This window comes from Ahaetulla prasina, chromosome 4, assembly GCF_028640845.1.
Source record: "Ahaetulla prasina isolate Xishuangbanna chromosome 4, ASM2864084v1, whole genome shotgun sequence".
Classification (NCBI taxonomy): Eukaryota; Metazoa; Chordata; class Lepidosauria; order Squamata; family Colubridae; genus Ahaetulla; species Ahaetulla prasina.
In genome coordinates, this window is record NC_080542.1 from 43,430,488 (window position 1) to 43,458,311 (window position 27,824).

Below are 27,824 nucleotides of genomic sequence, written 5' to 3' on the forward strand. Positions count from 1 at the left end.
ATTCAAACATTGGGTCGTCAGGGCCTGTTTCGTCTGATTCTGATTTACCGGTTATGCGTTTCCTTATTTGGTCTATGTGGCGCTTCCATACCCGGCCATCCTCTATCTCTACTAGATATGATTTTGGTCCTGTTATCTCTAGGATTTTTCCTGCTAACCAGGTCGGGCCCTCGCTGTAGTTGTGTGCCCACACTAGGTCGCCTACTGCCATCCCTCTTGTTTTACCGTGTGCCCCTTTGTAACCGTCTGGTGTGTAGTTTGGGTTTAAACGGTCTAGTGGGCACCTAAGCTTCCGACCCATTAATAGCTCTGCCGGGCTGCGGCCAGTTGTTACACAGGGGGTTCTGTGTTGGACTGCTAGGAATGTATCGATTTTTGTTTGCCAATCGCCTGGCCTGATTCTGGACAATGCTTCCTTTGCGCTCCGAACGAAACGTTCTGCAAGGCCATTCGTCGCAGGGTGGAAAGGCGCCGAGAGGACATGCCGGATGCCCTCCTCTGCCAAGTACCCCTCAAACTGGGTTGCCGTGAACTGCGGGCCGTTATCGGAGACTAAAGTGTCGGGCAACCCGTGGGTCACAAATAGGTGCCGTAGGACTGAAATCACAGCCTCGGCTGTCATGGATCTCATGAGAATGATTTCCAGCCATTTGGAGTAGGCATCGACTACTACCAGAAAGGTTTGGCCGTGGAAGGGGCCGGCAAAATCGATATGGATCCTAGACCAAGGGCCCTGGGGTCTCTCCCATTCCCGAATCGGGGCCATTGGGGGTAACGGTCTGGACTCTTGGCAGGCCTGGCATTTCCCTACCCTTTCAGCAATTTCCGTGTCCATTAAGGGCCACCACACATAGCTTCTTGCTAGACCCTTCATTCTCACGATCCCTGGGTGGCCTTCATGAAGGATCTCCAATACCTTTTCCCTCAATTTCTCCGGGATCACTACTCGATCCCCCCATAGCAGGCACCCCCCTTGAGCTGAGAGTTCCCCTCGTTTTTTTACAAATTCTTTAAAACGCGCGCCCGGCGCAGCGGGCCAACCTCTTTGTACCCAACCAATTACAGTTCTTATTGTAATGTCCTTGTACGAAGCCCGAGCCACCTCTTTGGATGTGACTGGGCCAGAGTCCAAAGAGTCAATTAGCAGAACTGGTATCCCCGGAGTGGGGTCTTCGATAGTCTCTGGTAACGGGCATCTGCTCAGGGCGTCCGCATGCCCTAATTCCTTCCCTGGCCGGTGTAGTAGTTTGTAGGAATACGCTGCTAAGAAGATAGTCCATCTGATCAGTCTGGGCGAAAGTGCCACTGGCGTTGGGCGGTCGCCTGCCAATAGGCCTAGCAAAGGTCTATGGTCCGTGATGATTTCGAAATCACGACCAAATACATATTCATGGAATTTCTTTACTCCGGAGACTATAGCCAAGGCTTCCTTATCTAGCTGGCTATAATTCCTTTCAGCTGATGACATTGTTCGGGAGTAATATGCAATAGGGGCTTCTGTGCCATTTGGCAACCTGTGGCTGAGCACAGCCCCCACCCCATAGGGAGATGCATCGCAGCTTAACACTAATGGCAGCGTGCCATTGTATTGGATAAGGAGGATATCACTCGATAGGAGATTCTTTACTCCTTCGAATGCCCTAGCTTCCACCTTTCCCCAAGACCATGCAGCCGTCTTTGCTAGTAATTTATGAAGCAGCTCGGCTACTGTTGCCTTATTTCTTAAAAATACCGCGTAGAAATTGACCAGACCTAAGAATGCCTGCAACTCCGTTTTGTTCTTTGGAACCGGGGCCTTCCTGATGGCCCGTACCTTGCTTCAGTGGGTGAATCCTTCCCTGTCTATCCGGTAGCCCAGGAATTCCACAGATTCAACCCCGATCTGGCATTTGTTCAGTTTAACTTTGAGACCGGCAGACGGAAAATGCCCAAAACTTTTCGCAGCCTTACCCCTAATTCCTCTAGATTCTCAGCGGATACCAGTACATCGTCAAGTATGGTACCACCCTGGTAGTCCTGCAATAGCCGCTCCATTAGGTTCTGAAATAACCCTGGAGCCACACTAACCCCAAACTGTAACGGGTACACTTAAAAGCCCTCTGTGAGTCACAATTGTCTGCGCTTGGCTGTGCTGCTATCTACAGGCAGCTGTTGATAGGCTTGGGCCAAGTCTAGCTTGGCAAAACCTGCCCTTGCCCCATTGAGTGCAGTAAGTGCTGTACCACTGGGACGGGTAAGACTCTTTGCAACGCTTTGTTGCGTTGCCTTATAGTCAGCGCAAATCCGGACCGACCCGTCCGGTTTGACTGGGGTGACTATAGGGGTCTCCCACTTAGCATGGTCAACTGGCACTAGAATTCCCTGGTTTACTAGCTTGTCCAGTTCCCGGTCAATCCTGGGCTTTAGGGCGAACGGGACCCTCCTAGCCTTTAAACGAATAGGGGCAACTTGTGGGTCTAAGTTAAAAGAAATAGGGGTCCCCGTGTACTTGCCCAGGCAGTCTCTGAAAACGTCCCCAAATTCCTTCATGAGTGCGTCTTTGAGGCTGACTTCGTTTCTGAAGATTCCAGTCACTCCCATGCCCAATGCTCGGAACCAGTCCAGTCCCAACAAGCTTGGCAGGGTCCCCTCGACTATGGTGATGGGCAGAGTTTTCTTGTATTGTCCATACTCGACGTGGACGGACGTTACCCCTCGAACAGGGATGCGATTCCCTTGATAGTCTTGTACCTTTAATTTCAGTGGTTTCAGCTTGCGCTTTGCGATGGCGGGTAAGGCTTTCACGAGAGTGTCCTAGGACATGATCGTGATCGCTGAGCCGGTGTCCACCTCCAATCGGCACGGCACCCCCTCAATCTTTGTTTTCGTAAAGATTTTTTTCTCTAGGCGTGTTGCTGCGTGACCCACTCTCACAACAGTCTGATTCAACTTTGTGCCTTTTTTGAATTGACCAATCACGGGCCGCTTCACCGTTCCCGCGCTCTGATTGGTCGGTTTGAATTTTTGGCGGGAAGGTTGGGGTGCTAGACAGACCTGTGCTATGTGCCCCTTCCTTTCGCACCGCCGACAAGTCGCATCCTTAAATTTGCATTGTTGTCGTTGGTGTTGCCCTCCACAACTCGCGCAGTCACCCCGGTCTTCTTTCTCCGGCCTCCCGGTGTGGAAGACTCCTTCCTCCTCCTCACCGTCCGACTCGGCCTGGACCTCTTCATTGTGGACCGGGGTTGATTTCGCACCAGCTGTTGGTGCGACCTGCTTTTGTAGGGTTTCCGCCGCTTGGGTAGACATCTCATGAGCCCTGGCTTCATCCAAAGCGTTTGCCAGCGTTAAGTTGCTTTTGGACAGAAGCCGCCGTCGCAAACGGATGTCCCTGACCCCGCGGATGAGTTGCTCCAGCAATGCCTCGTCCAAGTCTCGGTACTCGCAATGGTTCGTGGCTTTCCTCAGGGCTGCCATGTATACGCTGATGGACTCACCCTCTTGCTGCCTACGCTCTCTGAATTCGTACCGTTGCACATACTTGGACGGCGTTGGTGCATAATGGGCTTTCAATACGTTCTGTAGAGTCTGCCACGGCACCGATTGTACCGGCGTTGGCTCCACCAACGATTCTGCGGTGTCGAAAACCTCTGGACCGCAGTGGCTCAGGAAATACGCTCACTTCCTGTTGTCTGAGACTCCTTGAAGTTCGTTCGCCTCGAGGAAACACTCGAAACGAGCCATGTATGACCCCCATTTCTCCTTAGCTGGGTCGAATGGCGCTGGCGGTGTGTAGCTGGACATCGCTGCTTTCCGCCCCTTGTTTGCTGGGTTCGCGTCTTCCTGGTGAATTCAGCTTTTTTCCTTGGCGCTCCTAGCCTCGAGATCCCACCCTCGTCGCCAGTGTTTGATTCGGGCAATAACGAGGCAGGAGACCAGGATAGTGACAACAGCTCTTTACCCTATGGTGAACCCAGCAACCCGGGCTGGGAAAACCCTCTCTTTATATACAGTTTAGCCGGAGGCTTCATCCAATCAGCAACGTGCTTTTTTCCCGCCAAAACTCTTAAAGATACATTACAGTAAGGATGGCAGATGGCTCCTCTGTGCATGTTCAACACTGTAGTCTCTGTAAGGGTTTCTATTGCTGGCAGAATGAAGGGCTACTTCCCATGTGTTTGAAACAGGACACCTGCTCAATTGTATTTGTCTCCATTATTTTCTTGTAAATAATGCAAAGAAAAATCAAATTGTTTGTTACTTAATTATTTAAAACATTTATACAGCCACCCATCTTATATCAAGCTTTGGGTGGCTTTGTTGTGTCTTGCCCGCCCTCAGAGCAGCCGGGGCCTTCTTACCTGCTTCCGAACACTGAGGAATGTATGCCTCCCAGCCCAAGTCCTGGCTCCATGCCCACACAAACTGCAGAAGAAGGAGCATCTCCCGGCCCCAGCCCTGACTCCATGCCCAGGCAAACGGAGCAGCTAGACCCCTCCCCCTCCTCCACAGCATGTGAGCCTGAGGAGGGTTTATTCCCAACAGCTGCTGATTGGTGTGACCCTCGCATCAGAAGGCTGGATAGGCGGAGGCAACAGAAGGAAGGGAGGGGCAGTCCTTAATGAGTGCTGAGTCATGGAGCCACACCCCATGGCCTATATAAAGGATCTGCTTTCTGGCAGTCTCTGAATCAGGCAAAAGTCGAACTTATCTTGCTGAAGTCACTTACTGGTCTCCTGCCTGCTCTGAGGACTTTGCTAGGACTTTGGGCAGAGCTGCAGAGGCAAGCCTGATTCGGATTTCCCTGACCCGGCCGTCAGCGGAGGAGTGGGACACGACAGGCTTATTTTTCCAAAAAGTATTACTGTAAAGAGAATAAACTAGACAACAACTAATATTTTAGATTGTTTTTCTAGTACACATAAGCCTATAGATAGTTCTTGAACAGACTGATCAATTTATAACGATTTTTATTTTCTTCCTCTAAATTCCAGCTGTGTGTAGAGATGGCATTCATTGCTTTCAGAGAAAGTGAAATCCCATCTCTGACTACAATTAGTGAGATTGTTGGTGGGGAGGGGCAATACAAGTTGACTTTGTATATAATATACAAATAGATGAGACTATTGCCTTACACAATGTAAGCCGCCCTGAGTCTTTGGAGAAGGGCGGGATATAAATTCAAATAAAATAAAATAAAAATTAAATATATTCTTTTTCAGACCACTTTCATGCAAATAATGAAAATTTCAATTCTCATATAGTTTGAGAGTTGCATTAATAGCCTAGGCTGATCCCTACAATTAGGGATGTACCAGAAAGTGTCTGTGATGCCAAAAATGACAAAATGCACAATATAATATCATACCACAAGTTTTGCCCTTTCTATGCTTGTGTCATCACATTGTACGTAAATAGACAGGGAACTTCCATTGTTATGTTGTGATGCCAGTTTTGTCGTTTGCTCCTCTTGGCCCTGTCGTGTGGACCCTCATGTTTAGGGTTCATTTTATCTTCATTTTGATGGAACAAGACAACTCAGAAGTCTTTTAGCTGGGAATCAGTTATGGAAATCATAACCCAATAAATATGGAGAGGAATAAATTAGAAAAAGTTGATGCATATTACTATTGACAAGAACTCAAAGTAAGGTTATCAACCCTACAATATAAACAACAATCTTTTCATTTCAAGTTTTTAGCATATTCCTTTCATGCAATTTTGCTTATAATAATTTCTTCATGATGTTTGTTTTTTTCAGACTGAATCGTTTACGACTTGTAAGATTTAATCTATACAGATCTGGTATTTACCTACAAATTATATATTAAGGGCTATGTATAATTTTATTTTTGATTAAAAGATCATTGAAAATTGGGCAAAGTTTTTCCTTCAAGAAATTATCTTCTGCACATACAACCTTTTTATAAGCCAACTCGGGGCCTCAGGAATTACTAAAAATGTCATTTCTCTTGACTAAATAAATATTTGAGGACATCGGTTTTGTAATAAACCAACTGTTCTCACTTGCTATCATAGGAATTGGAAAGTAAAGTTGTTTGCTTTCTATCTACTTGATAAGTAGTCTGGGGTCTTTTTAATAGAAATAAGTTATATAAAGACTTCAAAAATTTTAACGTGTGGAATAATAACTTCCCTAGGTTATCATTCTGACTGAGAGATTGATGAAGCTTAAGGCTGCTTTGTGGATTATAAACCACTGTAATATTTATATATGTTGCTTTAATCATGAGCACTGTTGGCAAGATGCCAGCCTCAATATGTTTAAAGATTAAGATTTGTGAGCCTTCATTTCTAAAATCCCCTATCATTAAGGTTGGTAAATAGCTACTAAAAGTGGATGATCTTTTTTTTTTTTTTGTATTCCATATGTTTTTTTTGGTATTCCACTTATTCCTGGCCATGCTAATGAGGGCTGCTTAGACTCTTACCTTTCATTTATAGGAGGTAGGTGCCAGGTTCAGTCTCCCTCCTTTTCAATGGCCCTATCCATCAGCTTAAAGTAGAAAAAAGTGACTCATTGGCAGAATACTTGCTTTGCAAGGAAAAATTCCCAGTGCAATTCCAGTCATTTCCTAGTAGAGCTAGAAAACTTCCTATTGGAAGCTTGTAGGAGCCACTGCCATTCAATTGGGCAGATTCATACTCTCTGCCAAGATATAATGGAGATGGTTTGCTTATGCTTAATGTATTGTCTGAATCCAGTATTTGTGGTTTCGTAAATGTGGTAAAGCGAATGTAATGTGTGGACCCTGCCAACAGCCAGCAAAGGCTGGCATGCAGACACAAAAAGGCAACCACAAGAATATTTGGGTCACCAGGCATATTAACCTAAGTATCATATTGATGGTATCTAATCCAATGATCTCCGATAATCTCACCCAGCACTTTCACGTTAAAAGGATTGGAGAAAATAGTAAGTGTTGTAACACCTCACAAAGGAGCAGCAGTGGGCTGGACCAGTGGTAGGTTGCTACCGGTTTACCCCAGATTGGGGTAAGCAGTGGTGGCAGGAGGCTCCGCCTACCCACCTAGATGTCTCTGCGCATGCGCAGAAGCACACGCGCACCCACAAGCGAACCGATAGCGAACGAAATTGAAACCCACTATTGGGCTGGACCTCTCACTCCTATCAACACCAATTGGAATTGGCCACAAGGAAAGCAACTGAACCATGGCAATAGTGCACTGCCCAATCCCAAATCCCATAGCTAGTCCAAAAGGATTCCATAATCAATTATATCAAAAGCTGCCAGGAAATCAAAGAGAGTAAGGATGAGTGCACTGCCCTATCGATGTTTAATAACAGCTTCTTGAGGGGGGCAGATTATGGTCTCCTTAAAGTATGTCAGGAATACCCCCTCTTGCAGTGATGTGTTAACCACTGCATGCATCTACCCAGAAGTCATCATCATGAAGCTTTCAATAACCAGAAAGGACAAGGGTCTAATAAGCAAGTGGTTGTGCTGACAGCCCCAAGGACCCTGTCCACTTTCCAAGGACAATATATGCTCCCTGATAACAGGGTAAGTCCATTCCCCTGGACCATGGAGAGTGTTGAGTCAATGGGCCAGGAGAGGGCACATAGGCACAATCCTGTCCAGGGCTTTGGTCATTCTCTGATTTCAGATTGCTACTAGAACCTCCACAGGCACATGCAGCAGTGTCCCCAGCGTCTCCATGATAGAGGGGACCCTAACAGATCCCCCAGCTGGTCACATTGCTACTGCTCTAACAAGAAGTTCCTATCTAGAATGTGACCACTGTCTCAGGTTGGGCGATGGATAACCTATAGCCATCATGGTTATGCCACTTCCAAGGCCAAACCCATGGATGGCAGATCAAAGTCTCTCAGGATGCCTTCAGATGGCATCCAGCAGTTTAGGCAGGGAAGTTGCTCAGAGTAGGGAAGCTGATATAGCAGCAACAATCCGAATTGATCCTGCGAGTATCAGTCTCAGGAATATGGTCTCAGATCTGGAAACTTGAGGAGGCTAATCCATGAAGATCAAAAGTGATTCCCAAATAACAACTGACATTCCCCTTCCCCCACCCTGTAGCTTTGGTAGGTGGCAAATTCTAAACCCAGCTGGGCACATCTCTAAGAGGGCTCTCTGGGATTAGCCAAGTCTGGATAGTGCACATCAGATCAGTCTGCTCCTCCCTAATAAGATGACAAATAAAGAGTACTTTATTGTTAATCATCTAGGTGTTCATTTGCAGCAACTGAAGATCCAGACCTAGGAAAGACTGCTGTCTAGAGGTCTGGGCATGAACTTACAGGGCTGGAACATCCACCAGTCTTAAGCGTTGGAGCTCCCTTCCCTTGCAATTGCCTGCAAGGGAATTTTGGTTCCTGTTTGGTTCCTGACTAAGCACTCCATGCCAGTGGTGGGTTTCAAAATTTTTTACTAACGGTTCTGTGGGTGTGGCTTGGTGGGTGTGGCATGGCTTGGTGGGCGTGGCAGGGGAAGGATACTATAAAATCTGCATTCCTTGCCCAATCCAGGGGAAGATTACTGCAAAATCCCCATTTCCTCCTAATCAGTTGGGACTCAGGAATCAGAGAATAGATGGGGGTGGGCCCAGTCAGAATTTTTACTACCTGTTCTCCAAACTACTCAAAATTTCTGCTACCGGTTCTCCAGAACTGGTCAGAACCTGCTGAAATCCACCTCCGCTCCATGCCCATTATACTTGAATGAAATGCCCAGCTCTAAAACTCCAGGGCAACCCTCTGGCCTCAGACTTTGTATCCCTCTTCTCTGAGGCAATGTTCTTCCTTCAGTTATCCATTCAACCGTCTTTCAGCCATCCACTACAATTCAATCATCGGGAGGTGTGAATGTAAGTTTCTTTAGATTCTGTATGTAGCCTCAACGTTTACACCTTCAAGGATGCTCATATTCTGCTGATGTTGCTGTATACTTTATCTTATTTCCGGGAGGAGAAAATCTGGATAATGTGGATTTTATGCTGGCTTCTTTCAAACTGCCTTTTAACGAAATATGGCTAAATAGTCTAGAAAAGCTTGTAACCATGACAAAAGTTATTAACCAATTTTATCCTGGCAACTTCTCATTGTGTGTGAACAGAAGACTCAAAGTCCAGCTGATTGGACTTTAAAGAACCTGCTGTCTCCCATCCCATCTATCTGACCACAGTAAACACTGGATGGAGATTTGAACTTACAATCTATTTTAGCTATGCCTTGGTGGTGTCCTTGCTCTGACCTAACCATGTGTTTTGCCCTTCAGCTCACAAAGAACCATGGTGGCACATTAGTTAGAATGCAGCATTGCAGGCTAACTCTACCCACAGCCTGCAGTTTGATCCTGATGGGACTCAGCCTTTCATTCTTCCAAGGTCAGTAAAACAAGGCCCCAAATTGTTGGAGTCAGTATACTGACACTGTAAACTGCCCAGAAGATGCTGTAAAGCATTATGGGACAGTATATAAATTGAAGTGCTATTGCTATTGCTATTCTTTAAATAATCACTAGCAAGCTATCTAGTAATGTTCTTTTCATTGCCAAAGTCAATTTCTAGTCTTAAGGCATAAACTGGGCAGATTAAAGGATCGCTACACAATATATAGCACTTATGAACTCATTCTCTTCTTAAACAACACAAAAAGTTGGGGGAGGGATTTGTAGCAAAGAGTATCAAAGTGAACAACTATGGAGAGTCTTGGCAACCACTTTCTGAGTTAAATGTGATTCCAGTGGTGGGATTACCAGATGTTGGCAACCCAGAAGGCAAGTGTCAAGAGAGCACATCTGGTTAGTTTAACTTTAAAAAAAAGAAGAAGAAAGAGCAAATGTAGGATACTGTGAATTCAGGGCATTTAAAGCTTAATATTTTGCTAGAGCACCACATGATTTTTCCCCAATGTGCATGCATATGTGTTCTACTTTCTTCTTGCTGAACTTCTCTGCAGCTGTAAGGTCGAGATGTCACGCCTTTAAACACATGCTCCCACGCCCGCTGTAGTCTGTATTGAATTATCGATCTCTGTGAACAAAAAAGCTCCATGGTGCTTTTGCAGTGAAGAGGAGCAGTTCTTGTGGACAGAAACGAAACAAAAGTCTCTTCCAGAATGCCAGGCCCCTTGCCAACAACTCTGAAACCAAGCAGCTCCTTCTCTGCAGAAACCTACATGAAACACTGTGAGAAACGTTTTAGCCTTGTCAAACGGGGATGGGGAGTCCCGTCAATGGAAAATATTGATTTTCTTAGAACAAAAACACAGCTGACAAGCCTTGATTATCCAGAGCCAAAGCCACTTAAGAAGAAACAATTTAAATTGTTACGAAAATATACGAAGGTCAAAAAACCGGGGTGGAGAGGGGGACACGTATTAAGAACCAGGTTGTTGCTATATCCATATACCCAGCATGAGGACTATTGGAGCATGTGTTAAATATAATTGTTCTGTGCTGAACTAGAGCTGTGCGGATCCTGTTGGAACTGATTGAAGTATAATCTGATATGATCATCTAGGAGGCGTTTGTGCCTATATGTCCCAAGTGAACAGAGTCCTTCAAGTTGTTGCACAGCCATCTGTTCTGCGTCTCTCAGTTGCTTAAAACTTCCCAGGAGGGAATATGATTCCCTGATTTTAAGGAGTAGGCGATATGTACCCTCTTCAAGAAGCCATGATTAGATGCAGTAGCAGTGGATTATTTTCAGCCATCTGTAACCTTTCCTTCTGGTAGGCAGCAGCTTCAGGGGGTCCAGATGAAACATATTATCTGCATTCCTTCTAATTAGGATTCAAGCCTGGACACAGAACTGAGATGGCATTGAGCACACTTGTGGATGACCATTTAACTGTCCCTAAACCCAGAATGTACTAATCTTAGCATGCTTTAATACATTCCCTGCAGGAGTTCCAGAAGACAGATACCAGAAAATTCCATATAAGCTACGGTTCTGATCCTGTGGATAAGGATCTAAGTGAAATCATAGTCCATGTCTTGCTATATTGCACTTTTTATAAAAACGCAAGAGCTCATCTTTTCACTCCCCATTTGAAAAAAAACAGGCAACTGTGATTTATTCTACATACAGTTTTATTGCAGACCTACACGCTCAAAAATTAAAATAGATTTTCAGAGTCATAACTAAGCAGGGAACTGAAGTTTTTGCCAGAAGCCAGTTTACACATTTATTTAACATTGTGATGTTTGGCTTGTTTAACAAATCATAAAATACAAAAAGGTGAAGTCAAATACGCGGGAGGATCTCTAGGTTTCACAATGTGTGTCAATGCATCGAATGCAGCATTTAAACCAATCTCAATTTAACTATCAGAGTTTCCGTTAAGATATCCAGGGAATTAACATTTCCTGGAAACTAGAGAAACCTCTCAGAGCATATGTTGATATGGGAGACTAAACAGCTACTGTTGCTTCCTGTTCTTTACTCTCCACCCTCCTCCTCAACAAGTTGCTGTAAGCAGAATTCGCAATTTGTTGCACAGCAAGTGAGGGAGATGGATAGATGAACAGATCAGGAAGGAAATAGGAGGGGAGGAATTCTACAGTCTTGCTTATTTATTTTATTTGTATCCTGTCTTTTTAAGGAAGATGAATGAGGTCATAAATATGATAAAAATATACAACTAGAAAGCGGGAAAATAAAAACAGCATATATTTTATAGAATTGAAAACCAGGTTAAAAAAAATACTAACAGCGTGGACTCTGTTGGGAGACAGAAGAGCTGTGTAACTGGAGGCAAGACTCCTGCTTATTATTTTGCTGGGGAAATTATTCAACAGCCCTTGGTCTGGTTTACAGATGGAACAGAAGGAGGCGGTAACAGAAAGAGGTCCAAGTTTAAGGAGGTTTTATCAAAGCGCCCTCTGGCGGACATGTGCTACCAATCCATTTAACAGTAATAACAACTGATATATTTAATTTTGCCACAATCCTTTTATATAGCATTGTTCCACTATATTGCGGTATGAACAAACAGGAGCTCTGAGCCCCTAAGTGCAGGAGGTTTAGGGAGCCATCACCCATAAAGCACATTGCTGGGCACTGAGCTCTTAACAGGTTTTAGCAAATCTTGTATATTAAAACCCGGAGTTGGCAGAACAAGCCATACCTCTAGACAGATATGGTTAAAGATGCTGTGCTTAAATGTTTTCCTCATGGGAAATAATTTTACAGTGTAGACGTTTAAACGATAACAAATATTTCTTGTCTAATGGAGTCCATTCCTTCTGCTAACTCTTCATAGGAAAAAAGTTAAAAGGTTCACTTGTAACTTGAAATTATACAATCCATTTTATTCTTTGAAAATAATGTCATCTCATACTTCTGCATATATACATGCAAGACCTTATAGGTCTATTCAGTAATTACTAAGATTTTCTAGAAGAAAACCTGGCAGTTGAAACAGCTTCAGGCCAATTTCATTTCATTTCTGTGCTTCAATATTTTTGTTGGCTTTTGATTTTTTGGCAAGTATGTTAGCCTTAACAATTTTTTGCTGCCCTTCTGCACTATTAACCACATGGTAGTTAGACCAACAAAAATCACAGAATTAGACATTTAAAAAAAAAAGAATAAACATACTTTCTGGAATTGCAGGACTTCTACACGCTCCCTTGCAACTCGATTAAACAGCATAAATTTAATTTAAAATGTTTGCATTTCTGGTGCCCATTACAAAAACCTCTTGGGCCAGAGAAGTTGGTTTGACCAGTTCTACAAAAATTTAAATCACCCTTTTAAAGTGTTGAATTCAAATTGGAGCAAATAAAAACATTTTGAATGAAGCCAGATGCAAACAAAAAAGCTTGTTCAATAGAATCATTGGAAACAGAAGCAACATGTAAAAGAGAGGGAAAAACAGGGCAGTGGTAAGGGAAATTTGATCACAGATACAGATTTGGAAAGAAAAGTTAGCCCTAATTTGCTATTCTCCATCAGGACAATAGATTCATACCCAATTTGTCAGCTTTTTACTGATACTAATAGGCAGCTATTCCACACTTTCAATTCTTTAGCAGGTCATATGGATTAAAAAATAAAAAATAAAATTTCTTATCTTGAAATCCTAACAACAAACAATGCAACTGGAATGGAGACTTGAATTTAATAATAACTTTCACCAAACATTAACTACAGAACTTATATTTGCAATCTTTTTAAAGAAATGAAACATTCAGAATGGTTACTGCTTTTACAAGTAGTTTATGAAAAGCAACCTTCTAGCAAGTTAAATCAAACGTACACCTAGTCCAGAATTGTTTACTTCAATTAGTAGCTAATTACTATAACCGAACATACTATAGTATTTTCTTATTTTGGTATCTTTTCTACAAACTATTTCTCTTTTTCCCCAATACACTTGTTCACACTAACTGAGCTGAGGAGGGGGGAAACAAGTGGAAATTTACCTGATGAAATTTGTCACATCAGGAAGTTGTTCTGAATCTAAATATTTCTGTGGTGGTTGGGTTTTTTTGCTCTGCATTCAGGTACAAGCAAAACGTTGGTCACGTACTATATAATAAAAGTGTATTATTCATACAGTCGCACATTTATTTACCAACAGAGAAAGGCCTATTTTATTTATTTATTTATTTATTATTCAAACTTATATACCGCCCTATCTCCCAAAGGACTCAGGGCGGTTTACAGGCATATAAAAACATCAATATACAAATTAAAATAATCATTAAAAAACTTATTATAATGCCCAATTATTAAAAAACAGAAATATAAATATTAAAATCAATTTAAAACCCCTCTCAATTTAAAATCTAAGCCAGTCCTGCACAGATGAATAAATGTGTCTTGAGCTCGCGACGGAAGGTTCGAAGATCCGGAAGTTGACGGAGTCCTGGGGGGAGTTCGTTCCAGAGGGCGGGAGCCCCCACAGAGAAGGCCCTTCCCCTGGGCGCCGCCAGACGACACTGCCTAGCTGACGGCACCCTGAGGAGTCCCTCTCTGTGAGAGCGCACGGGTCGGTGAGAGGTATCTGGTCGCAGTAGGCGGTCCCGTAGATAACCCGGCCCTATGCCATGGAGCGCTTTAAAGGTGGTTACCAAAACCTTGAAGCGCACCCGGAAGGCCACAGGTAGCCAGTGCAGCCTGCGCAGGATGGGTGTTATGCGGGAGCCACGAGGGGCTCCATCTATCACCCGCGCAGCCGCATTCTGGACTAACTGTAGCCTCCGGATGCCCTTCAAGGGAAGCCCCATGTAGAGAGCGTTGCAGTAATCCAGGCGAGACGTCACATTTGAATATATTGTCTTAGTATAAATGGGCGTGTTTGGCCCTATTCATAAAGCACACTGGGTCTTCCAAGTATATATCATTTTATTTTATAGAGATGCAACAAATATGTATTTCTTAGAATTTATTTTTCTATCTAATTATTGTCCCCAATAAGGAAAGATCGGCCATTCCCATCTACAATGTATAGCAAGTTCATTTGATCCAGATGTTTGGTTTCATTAAATTGCTGCCTGAATGTTCTAAATGGTTCACTGAAAGTCCTTCAGAAAATTTGAAAATCTTGTTCACGCAATACTGAAAGAATCCCAAGGACCTTCTCTGTTTATATGCTCCCCATTGAGATACTGTTGCTTCAGTGGTTTGGGCAGAACCAGCCAACTGGAGATGCGTTTTGATGAAAGAAGGGAAATAGAATAGAAGAGGCTATTTTTCATTCCTTGCTCCGGCTTTGGTGCAGTAAAATCACCCTAGAATGAAGCCTGTTTTCTAACAAAGCTTGTTTTGTAACATTCCCAAAGTTATTTAATATGAAATCTTCTGAAGAATATTTGGGGCATAGTTGCGGTCACCGACTTTGTTTTTCTTTAAATTAATTTAAGATTAGATTATTTCATGATTATATCTGATTTTGTTATTTTTATTTGCTTTTTATCATTCCTATCATAATTATTAAAATGACTTGTAATTACTTTTCTATTTTCATCTGTAACTGATTATTTTTAATTTTATTTAGATTTATCATGGACATTTTATCTATTTATACATAACATAATGAATAAAAGGTACGCAATTCTATCATAACCATTTTCTCATTATATTATACTGTCTGCTAACTTGAACAGTGCATACCATGTATTCCTTCTCCTAATGTTATTTATCTCCCCATGTCCTCCCTCTGCCCAGGAGGAATTACATTTAACCAGCATTTCTAAATGATTTCAATTTTCTGCCACTATTCCTGCTGTATAATCTATATACATTATTACTCCTTGGTGAGGGGGGAGGGCAGGTTTAAAACTGTTTAAACATCAGAAAAAGTATTCAAAATGGATATCCATTTCTCTTCCTACCACTACTTTTTATGATCACACAATTGAACAGCTGTGAGCAATCATAGGTTTATCTAGAATTTATTTTAAATTCTGTGTAACTGCACAGCAAAAGGGAGGAAGGATGGAAGAAATCTTGCCTAGCAACATTAATGGAGAAGACAGCATGAAGTCATTGGACTTCACTATCTGGACTTTGCTAGAGATTTAATAATGGGAGTTAGCAAGTCTGCAATTCTTCCATAGTTAAATTTCTTGTTTAAAACCCATTTGAAACAGTGGTCTGATCTTCCAAAATTAAATTCTGGAAGAAGGCGGCATTTGTTTGTCCAATAAAAGCAAGAGATAAACTTCATTGGACTTCTGTCACTCTGTGTTGTTATATGTTTCAAAACTGCAAAGATGGGCAGTATTGTCCTGCATATTAATACAGCAAGGATTCAGTTGTGCGAAGAACTGCTTCCAGGGGTGTCATTTACTACTTTCAAACAAACATTTTAGAGTAGCACCTGCACCAGCTTTCCATAGATTTCTTCTCGGTTTTGCATCCTGTGGACAATGTACTTCCTTTTATTTGTCTTTATCAGGAAGTCTTCACTTCAGTTGTCATCACTGTCCTGAAAATGCTGAGCAAAATTTTCAGCAACTTCTTTTTTCTCTGTCCCTTTGTTTTGCAAAAAAAAAAAAGGGGGGGCGGGTAGAGTCCCACAACATCTAGGCTAGAATCTAACATCATGGACCAGTTTCGCATCTCTTTATAACCAGGAGATTCTGGCCATCAGGCTTCTGCAGAATCACCTACTCACATAATGCCTGACTTGGGTATTTGTCAGGTCTTACACAGGCTCCTTACATGCATGAATCTGGTGCTCTTTTGAAAGAGGGTGCTGTGCTTTCCTGTGCTGAAAAAACAACAGTCCTGCACAGAAAATTGATTCAAATGTGGACTTGTTAGACAAATTCTGTCAGCTATGTGCTGCTGATTCTGTTCCCAATGACCCCGTGATAGGTTTTTCCACCAACAAGAGATTTCATGTGACTACTTTTTTCTTGTTTTTATTTTGAGGAAGCACCATTTTTCCTACTCCACCAGCTACTTCCACTTCCTGACTGCCACAGCCACTTGCTCACATTCTCTTGCATTTTGATCTTGATCTTTAATTTAATGATCATCCCCTCTCATTTGTTTTGTGCACTTTCTTCCACACCTGAGGGAGACAGGTATGGGAATGGGGCAAAGGACAAAGCTGAAGAAGGGTCTGAGTTCTCTTCCTAAACTTCATTCCCCATCTTGGCCTGTCAGCTGGGTTGAGACTGGTTTAGAATAGTCTGAGAGACTGCAGGTGGAAAAAACCTCCATGTCTGATAATTGGGCATCTTGCCAATTAGCTATACATGTTGCTTAAAGCACCAATCTACACTTTCTTAGAAACTCACATATGTTAAACAGAGTATAGATAGTCCTCAACCTACAACCATTCATCTAGCAATTATTCGAACTTACAACAGCACTGAAAAAAGTGACTCACATAATTGTCACAGCATTCCCACAGTGACATAATGAAAATTTGGATGCTTGGCAACCTGTATGTATTTATGACAGATGCAGCATCCCAGGATCACGTGATCTCTCTTTGCAACTTCCCAGCTACCTTCCAAGATGTGAAATCTATGTGGGAAGCAGAATTCACTCAATATCCAGGGTAATTCATTTAACAACTAAGAGGCAAAAAAGGTCATAAAAGCAGGCACAATTCAACAACCATCTTGCTTAACAACAGAAATTCTGATCCCAATTGTGGTCATAAGTCAAAGACTACCTGTATTTAGTGTTTGCATGTTTTCCTCTCCAGCATATGATGCTTGTTGGGAGAGGTGAGAAAGTCAAATGAATCCATCAATTCCTTTTCTTTGTTTTGCGTTAAACCTGTCAAAGTAAGCACAGCTCCCTGACTTCATTCCTAAGGTGGAAAATGCTGTGCAGGTAGGCAGGGAAGGGAATGTATACTATATTTGTTCTTATTCTGAGCTCTCAAATTTAGAAACAAATGATATACTATAATTGTGTATGTGCAGCCAATTAAGAAATTATTCTTTGTATCTGGACAAATATTGCTGATATTATTGTACTGATGTGCAAGTTGACATTGCTAAACATTAATTTTTTTAAAGATAGAATGTGCTATATTTGAAGTGGGAAAGTTTGGGATGAGAACCAAGGGAGATTACGCTCTGCATGTCCAGGTTTACCAGCCACTTTCCTTTAGTCAGTTGCTATTATTTTATTGCAATTTTTGAAAAATCACATTGTGGTTTGGGCAAATTGACTAACCGTCCCTTGGAAATAAGAGAAAACTCTCAGACTTGCATTATTGAAATAGAGACAAAGTAGAGGGGAAATCAATCCAGGGCAAGTCAACAGTTTTTTCACCAGAGCCAAAGTGAGAGGGGGGGCACTGTCTGGCTGAGAGGGAAAGGGCCACACTAAATGAGAAACAGATTTAAAATAGGGAGGGGAAGGAGAGAAAGCTTTGGTTAAAAACCACAAAACTAAGTTGGCAGTGGGGGAGGAATCTAATTTGCGGGGTGGGGGTTGTGCATGGAGAGAGGTAGTAAAATAAATAAACAAACAAAGGGATTGCCTTCAGTTAAAATTATACCGTATTAGAGTTTTGTAAAGGTTATGCTGCCATTCTGCCTTTTGTTACCTAGCAACCATCAGGTGAGATGAAGGAAGCACATGGTCTCTATGTTATTTGCTGGCCACACACAGTATGGGGAAAGAATGGCCATAGTGTTTCTGTTACTTGTCAATTATTATTCAGAAAGTTTTTGCCTATCTCATCTTGGATCTCTGCTGTCCCTATTACTCTCTATTAGATTTCTATTTGGGCTCCTGGAGGGGAGGAAAAAAAAGTCGCAATTGTTGATTTAAATCACAACTCTGCTCACCCCACCTGCTCCTCTTTGCTGTTATGATATTTTCCCTCTCTGCCAAGGGCACTGACTTGTCCTTCTCACTCAGTAAGTGACATCACCAAAAATAACAATTTCAGAAAACCTGTTCCTGGTATTGAGGGTGACACTAAGCAAAAATGTTTACTCTCAACTACACATTAACCTGCCTGCTGAGGGAACCTGCCGTAGAGAAGAAAGTGATATGAGTGTCTTCTCCCCAACCATATTGAACTTTTAGGTTAGAAAGTCTGAAACTTGGCATTAAATTTAAATTTTGTGCAGGGCAGCCTGCCAGGACTGATGGCCACAATCATGCAATTGTAGAAAAAGGACAAATGGTTGTGGCATCTCTTAGCATTGTTGACCCTCTCTTTATGGACACCTCACATAAAGATCACATGGCAGTCAGATAGTTCAGGTGGTTTTACAAGGGGAAAATTTATTCCCTCTATGGTCACTGAACTCTAATATTGGGTAATCTCTGAATGGTTACAAGACTCTCATAGGACCTAGTAGTAAACTTGCCCCTCCATATGTTTCTACAACTTTTGGCCAAGCTGGCTGTTATTTTGGGAGTTTCAGTCCAAACACATGTGGAAATTACCCGGTTGGGGAAGGTTGAGTCAATCTCAAAAAAAGAAAATAAAGTGATATTAGTTGCCAGTACCACTGGAACAAATTTGCCAAGGGCAGTATAGTTAATCACAATTACCGAAATCATCAACGTGGACAATGAATTTTTTATAGGTCTTTTTATTTATATAAAAGACTTGTATGCCAACCATTTTAGAACTGCAACTCCAAGCAGCTCACAAGTTTCCCCAACTTTATAGAACAGTCCACTGTAATAGTCTGCCTGTCATGTTAATAACAGTGGCGAAAGTAATGGTTCTGATATTGTCATCTGTTGTTTGAATTAGTTTTCTTATCTTTTACCATCTTGAAAAACGTACTTGGTAATTTCCGTCTTATGTGTTTATTTTTCTTTGTAGCCCTATAATCCAATTTATTGTCTATTACTCCATTAAAGTCCCCTATTATGCAGATATTTTTACCCTTTAATTCCATTATTTTCCTATGTGTTATAATTTTTTTCTTGTTTTGTGTTTGGTGCATAAGTTATTACTAACAGAATTTTTTTGTAATTTGTGTTTATTTCCGTTATTAAGATTCTTCCATCTTTATCACTAAATATTTTCCTAGAGTTTAGCCAATCTAGTGATCCATCTTTTTTTATTTTGTGCCAGTGCCGAATGTAGTTCCCCTAGTTTAGGACATTTTATGAGATCACTGTACTTTTCTCTAATATGTATCTCCTGGAGGCAAATGATTTTATTTTATTTATTTATTTATTTATTTATTTATTCAATTTTTATACCGCCCTTCTCCCGAAGGACTCAGGGCGGTGTACAGCCAAGGTAAAACAAAGAGTGCAATATACAATTTAAAATACGAATTAAAAAACTTATTACATAATTGGCCTAAAACTTTGGAACATATAAAACTAAAACCCATTAAAAATTAATAATAAAAATTTAAAACCAATAAAATTTAAAATTTAAGCCAGCCCCGTGCGAATAAATAAATGTGTTTTCAATTCGCGGCGGAAGGTCCGAAGGTCAGGTATTTGGCGTAAGCCCGGGGGAAGTTTGTTCCAGAGGGTAGGAGCCCCCACAGAGAAGGATCTTCCCCTGGGGGCCACCAGCCAACATTGCTTGGCGGACGGCACCCTGAGAAGTCCCTCTCTGTGTGAGCGTACGGGTCGGTGGGAGGCATGAGGTAACAGCAGGCGGTCCCATAAGTACCCAGGCCCTAAGCCATGGAGTGCTTTAAAGGTAGTAACCAAAACCTTAAAGTGCACCCGAAAGACCACAGGTAGCCAGTGCAGTCTGCGCAGGAGTGGTGTTACGTGGGAGCTACGTGAAGCTATATCCATCTTTTCTTTTTGTAATCTTGATAATATCTGTTTACATTTAATCGATGAGTTGATGCCATTTATGTTTACTGATAGCATCTTTATTTCACTCTCCATTTATTTGTCTATTGATCTTGGTCCTCTCCTTCCTTTACTCTCGGTCTGTGCTCTAGTTCTGACTCCTTCGCTCACCTGATGCTCTGCTTCCTTCTGATCTCTTGTTTCTTGTTCTGTGATTTTTTTCCTCCAAACTCTGGTCTTCCTGGCTTTTACTTTCTCCTTCCTCCCTACTATCCTGTTCATCTTTGCCACTTATGTAGTGATCGTAAAATTCCTGGGCCTTTTCCAAGGTATCAGTCCGAAATTTCTTCTCCTGCCATGTTATTAACATCCCTTCCGGGATGAGCCATTGGAACATCACTCTATACTTTAACAGCTGTGTGGAGAGGAAGTGATAGCTTCATCTTTGCTCACTTATTCTGTTTCAGCACTATGATCGCTTTTCCATTATACGTCAGGGGATCTTCTCTTGTTTTACTGTATACTTCGCCTCTTGTTTTTGTCCTCACAAATTTAACATGGACTTCTCTTGGAAGTTTATTCTTCCGTGCATAATTCGTGTAAATCCTGTATGCTTTATCAATTTTGTTTTCCAATTCTTGCTTGTTTGCAGTGAGTCCGCTAGCAGTTCAGCCATTAGTTTAGGGAGATCTTCATTTTTACTTTCCAAGATGTTTTGAAAGCGGGGGTAAAACAATGATTTTTTCTATTTCCAGATTTATTATAGCTTATTCTAGTTCTCTATGTTCTACCACCATCTTATTTGTTTCTATGTCTAATTTTTTTTTCTTATCAACCTTAAGTATATTTCTGTCTGTGTATAAATATTATGAAAAGGAAACTTATGTTTGTGTTCAATACTCTCCAAAATTATCTGTCTTACAATTAAATAAAAGTATGTTAGTATGCAAGAATATATATATATATATATATATATATATATATATATATATATATATGTAGGTCTTTGGTTATTCGGGTTTTTTCCCGCGTAAAATTGGAAGTGTCTTGGCGACGTTTCGACGAAGTCTCATTCGTCATCTTCAGGCTTCAACTTCGTGCTTCAGCACGAACCTGAAGCCTGAAGATGACGAATGAGACTTCGTCGAAACATCGCCAAGACACTTCCAATTTTACGTGGAAGAAAACCCAAATAACCAAAGACCTACATATAAACACCCGCGAAAACCTCAGAAAATATATATATATATATATATATGTATGTATGTATGTATATATATGTATAAAATAAACAACAGTTAATACAGGTTACTATAAGTTATAGATATTTCAGTAAATATGTATAAATATCTAGTTATAAATACTTCAGTGGATATAGTTATAAATGCATTGATATATAGGTTTCTTAGAAGTTTCTTGTAAACAAGTATTTTATGTCCAAGTCCTGCGTCAGGGTTTTTTTTTTCCACCTCTTCCTCCAAGATGTCTTCTCTATTCAAAACTGCAGTCACCTCCATTGTCTGTGATGCAAATTCTGTCACCTCCAACACATCCAACATAACCAACACTTTCTCTCTCTTTTTTTCCCGAGGAAACAGTCTCAAAAGTTAAATAGTTCCTTCCTTCCTTCCTTCCTTCCTTCCTTCCTTCCTTCCTTCCTTCCTTCCTTCCTTCCTTCCTTATATCAGCAATATAGTGATCAAGCCCTAAATCCATTCATTTGCTCTGCTCACATGCTAACTTCTTTTCCTTTTTGACAGCTCTTGATCTCTGTTCCCACCCCCACCTTGCCACTCACATTGCCTCTTGGAGTCTCACTTTGCCGTTCTGTCTTGAGTTGTTTTATAATCCCTGAGAGTTTTTCCTTTCTGTCACTTTTATTCTCCTCTCTCCAGTTCTTCAAGTTGCTTTCCACTGTACAAATCATTGGGCTGTCATGCCTCTGGATCTGCCATTTTCAAGCAGATTTCTTCCCTGTATATCCAGAGAGCTCCTCTCGCCAAACGGGAGCTCGCACTGCTCCCTGCCCGAACTCCAAAGAAACTCCTCCACCTCGCCAATCTCTCCAAGATCCAACCTGCCTAAAAAGTCTCAAAGACACATAAAATAGGTACAAACAAGCAGAGCCCCGCTCATTCGCCCCGCTACAGCATGACGTCACCACCAGAAGTCTCCAAGCAGTTCACAAGTTTTCCCAACTTTATAGAACAGTCCAGTAAAATGGTCTGCCTGTCATGTTAATAACAGTGGCTAAAGTAATGGTTCTGATATTGTCATCTGTTGTTTGAATTGGTTTTCTTATATAAAATATATTGCATGTTCAATTTTTCACATTTCAAAAAATTTAACCTTATTTTAATTCAATTTAACTTTTAAAAAAGATAGCAAAATATAGGGTTTGGGTTTTTTTTGCAAACTATTTTGTAAGATGAGCAGTTGGGATTTCAGCATACAGACCATTCCTTCTCCAGTCCAACGAATTAGTAACTAACAAAATGCACACAGAATAGTAAGTATTCTGTGATTTTTCTTTCTTGTGTTCATACTCAGCCTACTTTGTTTCAATACCCCACCACACTTCCCTAGCTAATGAACACTGAAAGCTAACCTGCAAATGTGCGATATTGTGTAACATATTATGAATATGTTAGTCATCCCCCATGATTCTACTTAAAAATAGTTTGACATTAGACTGTAAGTCCCATTTTATTGCAAAGAATACCCAGCATCTTGTATATTGTGTATTGTTTGAGTTTATATAAGTGTAAGCCATGGAAAAAAATCTACTTGGGTACTTTAAAATAGAATAGTTGGCCAAAGAGCAATGTATTAGGGGCATTCCTTTTATGCGCATAGAAATAAATATTTACACAGTGAGATAATTCTTTATCTTACCTCCCCTAACCCTTGCAGAAATGGCAAAATCAGACACTCAGACTCTATAGCTCAGGGGTCTCCAACCTTGGTCCCTTTAAGACTTGTGGACTTCAACTTCTTTGCTGGCTGAGGGACTCTGGGAGTTGAAGTCCACAAGTCTTAAAGAGACCAAGGTTGGAGACCCCTGCTATAGCTGATATCCATAATTATGAAACTATTGAGAAAATAATTTTTGAAATATATTTTGTATTACATCTGTTAGAATCTGTGTAGATAAGGCTGGTGATTTAATGCTAGACTGGAACTGGTAACCATTATTCAACCCCAGAGATTACTGAGGACTATGGGACAATAGGCAACTAATTTCATATAACATATTAAACCAAATGATTGGTTTTTCATACTTTATTATAACATAGGATCCCAGCCACATCCTTTATAAATCATGCAATGTAATTTAGCCTAACAATCAAACCCATTAAACTATGGCTTCAAGAAACCATCTTTACAAAATTATGGGTTAGTATAATGTGTGAATCCAGTCATTATTTCCCAAATCTTCCTACTTCTTAGGATTGTTTAGAATAAGAACAGATTTTCATGTTACTATTCTGAGCATCTAGGAATAGATGTAAAGGTAGAAAAACAGAAAACATTGTTTTCTAGTGCTGAAAACTTTATCTGAAATTGGAAATAAATAAATACATAAATAAATAAAACAAGGCAGTATCTTTTTGTAGTGGAACAACAAATTATATTGTAAGTATTGGAACAGCATAATCTACTGTGTGAATCATCAAATGATGGTTATAAGAATCATGTAAAAATGTTCCCGAATACTTAATTATAATCCTTAATGACAAGTCCATAGATGATGGAATAGTCTTCAGATCGTCATATTCAATGCCACTCCATTGCAACTGATGCTGCTTCAGGACAAATAAATAGAAACCTTTTTTCAAGAATGGTATAATTTCAAACTAAAGAGACTATTAATAGAAGAGAGGGTTTGGTTAGATAATTGGTCATTTGCATTCTAGGATATTTCTCTTCTAGGAGGTCTAAAACAATACCCTTTTTAATATACTCCTTGCCTGTTAAATAGGTATAAACAATGGATAACCCAAATAAATAGAAGCATAAGCCTATAGACCACAATTTTGACCAACACTGAGTCATTAAACAAAGTTGTTGCTAAGTGAAACTGTAGTTATACTTATGATTTTACTTCAGATTTCCTTTGCTTTATAATTATAAATACAAGGGTTAGTTCCAAACTTACATTTTCATCAGTGTCATAACTGCAAACAGCCACTAAGAAATGTTTAAACTAAGATTACATCTATATCTTAAATCTTCCTCCTATTAACATTCATTAATCTCTTAGGATTACTAGATCTTTTAGGATTACTAATCTCTTAGGATTACTAGATCAGAGGCGAAATACTTAATTTCATGTTGTACTAACCCTTTTAAAGGCCAGTGTCAATTTTGTTAAGATCTTGATTTTTGTAGGACAAATGCTTTCCCCATGTACATTTTTGTTTCTCCGCTGCCCTTCTCTTAATATTTCCCTGCCTCATTGCATTCTACATCTTGTCTCCACCCACCTGAATCATTACTCTTTCTATTGAGCATACTAAGGTCAGCAACTGGTGCATCCCAATTTTTTTATGAATTTAAACAATGTCCCCACTATATGGTATTACATATCTGAAGCCATGAAGGAGGACACAAACAACAAGAACAAGTATTTTTGAGGGGGAAAGGAGGAAGACATACAGTTTAATTTTCTTGACATCTACAATAAAAATGACAGTGAAAAAGTTATGTATATGTATACACACACACACACACACACACACATACACACACAAACAAACATATACATATATATATAAGTATATACCTATGTGTATACAAAAATTCTTTTTCCAGCATCAGAAACACTGGGATTTTTTTAGTGGAGTACTAGAGTACTAGAGCCTACAGAAAAAGAAAAAATATTCACTGTAATACTGATCAGCGGATAAGTGGGAAGTACTAACCAACTAGAGCTTATCAGCTTGTAATTAGCACTTACTAGCACAGCAAAAGCTGCTCAGGGAAAATAAATACTTGCAGATACTCCAAAGAATAGACAATATTTGATTTTAAGGCTATGCCTTCTGGATAAAGGGCATCAGGTTAAAACGGAGGACATGTCCTCCTTTTGCTGGATATCTGGTAATCTTAGCCAAATAGACTTAGCACTGTTTTTAAAAGCAAAATAAACTTCAACTATATTCAGAAAGCTGGAAGAAACTGCTCTTCTAGACCAGCCGACGTATATTACATGCTGTATATGCATTCTAATTTGTAATACCAAATTTCCATTATAGTCTTCTAATATCTGATATGTAGGACATCCGCATACCAACCATTTGCCAGGTCCTGTACTGCATTTTTCAGAATTTACAATCACAATTCCAGGTCTTGCCTTTTATAGACAGCTTATTTTTATGACATATATTAATTCTAGTAGCCCGAATTGTAAATTTAACCTTACCTTAGTGAAACGGAATAGATACCGTTATGTTTGTTCCTTAAACAACAGAGTATTCATGGACTTTCCAAATGATCATAGCAACAACAACGAAGTGTCTGCATATTGCTATTACAAGTGCAATACAATATAAATATCTTAGTCATACCTAATGTTCGGAAAGCTGTTTCTATCAAGTTACGAAGGAAGCTTTTGCTCAGGTTTCTTTTTCAAAAAGGATATTCCTCTGATGATCCAGCTGTTTCCCAGATGTCTAATCTCCCCAACCTATTTGAGCAGGAAAGTCAGCAGTTCCTGTAGCAACTTCCAGGATAGAATGTTTTAGGATGTCATGATTGAAAACAAAAATTCCAAAAAGGAGATTCTGCTCTCTTTAAAACAAATAGCTAAAGAGTTGTACGCCATTCACCAGGAGTGAAAAGAGGAGAATCTAAAAGAACTCTATTAGAAGGATGAACAGAAAGATCCATGAACGTACTTAATTTTAAAAACTAAGTACCACTATAGCTCAGGGTGCTTTGAACAGTTGAATAACTGTTCGAATGAACTATACGAAGCCTGTGACATTTACTTATTTGTTTGTTTTATTTTATTTCTTTGTTTGTTTAATGTATCATATTTTAAAACTGCCCATTTTCCTCATGGATGGGACATTTACATGGACATTGTGTATTAAGTTTATCTTGCCGTAGGTCTGTTTTTTTCAAAAATCTCAAAACACCAGCAGATCTCCATGCAATGATTGGCTTCAGATATTGTATTGGTGGACTTGTTTATCATAGTTGTGTGCATTCTCTGAGTGTCAAAAAGTCTTCTCTAGCTTAGTGATTCCTGGATGTCCTGAGTCAGCAAACCCCTCACCCAGTGGTAAAATCCAAATTTTTTTACTACCGGTTTTGTGGGCATGGCTTGGTGGGCATGGCAGGGGAAAGATACTGCAAATTTCCATTCCCACCCCACTCTGGGGCCAGTCAGAGGTGGTATCTGCCAGTTCTCTGAACTATTCAAAATTTCCACTACCGGTTCTCCGGAACCTGTCAGAACCTGCTGGATTTCACCCCTGCCCTCACCTCATATTTTCTGCCATTTTGCTGATGAGAAATTTTGAGGACTTCATTCCGGATACACTCTATCTAGAAGATCATAAACTGGGACAATTGCCACAAAACCTATATTAATGGCAACTACTTTTGCCCATATTTCAGAAAACTGGATTGTTTTTAATCTTAATTTAGGGCCTGAACATACATAATTTAAATACATAATTTAGCTATCATCATCTAGAATCACAACTGGTGATTACATTTGGTATGTTACAAAACTGTCTTTTTTATGCTCTATTAATTTTGCTGTAGACATTTTTTTTAAAGTGTGTTGCCAATGTTATGTTTAATTTTTAGTTTACAAGGAATTTGGTCCTAGATCTATTTTCTGCTTCAAAAAAATCCATGTGTTTTTCCAAGGACGAAGATGGGGTTGAAAATACTTGGTTTCTATATTTTCAAAAATGAAAGTCCCACCATTGCTTGCAAGTTTCTGTGGCCCAGCAATCTTAGGGCAGTACAGAATGCAATCTTAGACCATCAAAGAAATCGAGAGTTTAATCTGAATTATTACGCTCTCCTACAAACTTTACATTAAGGAGCCATTGATGCAGATTGTAGAATTCCCAGACTTTCTTATTTTTTGTAACATTATGGCTACCTGTACATTTGATAATTATTTAAAAAGGGAAGGTTTTCCAAGCCATGTAAGCAATTTGCATCTTCTAAACCCCTTGATTACAAAAACACAATAGCCATGACTTTTTCTGATTAACTTAGTAAATACTGCTATCTATTATAGCAACACCAGTTTTTATTGCTTTTTCACCGTGTGTTTGTTGTTTGTCAATTGACAAGATTGTCAACTGAAGGCTATTTTTTTTTCAGATCATATACATATCTTTTACTTTATCTTCTTCGTTGTTCATAACAGTACACTGAATAAATCATTTTGGTACTGATTAATGTTCGTTCTGTCTTTGCTTTCATAGATCTATTGCATATGCACAATTAACCCTTCCTTATTCCACAGTAATTCAATTGGAACAACATCCCATGGGTTCCATAGTGCGTACCCTCATAGTAACAAATGACATGCTTTCAAAAGTCATAAAATAAATGGACATGAAATAAGTCTCTTGTAACTCTTTGCATGCCAT

The 27,824-nt window shown here is 40.3% G+C and overlaps 2 protein-coding genes across 2 annotated transcripts in view; one reads left to right on the plus strand and one right to left on the minus strand.

The window, feature by feature from the left end:
• Positions 1-27,824, minus strand: part of IGFBP4 (insulin like growth factor binding protein 4) — a 42,466-nt gene that overhangs the window by 11,708 nt on the left and 2,934 nt on the right. The gene's annotated exons all lie outside the window — the stretch shown is intronic.
• Positions 2,302-27,824, plus strand: part of LOC131197417 (collagen alpha-1(XVIII) chain-like) — a 102,279-nt gene continuing 76,756 nt past the window's right edge. The window contains exons 1-2 of the mRNA XM_058181455.1: positions 2,302-9,366; positions 9,941-10,169. Of these exons, the coding sequence (XP_058037438.1) occupies positions 10,100-10,169 (70 nt within the window). The 5' untranslated portion in view covers positions 2,302-9,366; positions 9,941-10,099. The remainder of the gene's footprint in view (positions 9,367-9,940; positions 10,170-27,824) is intronic.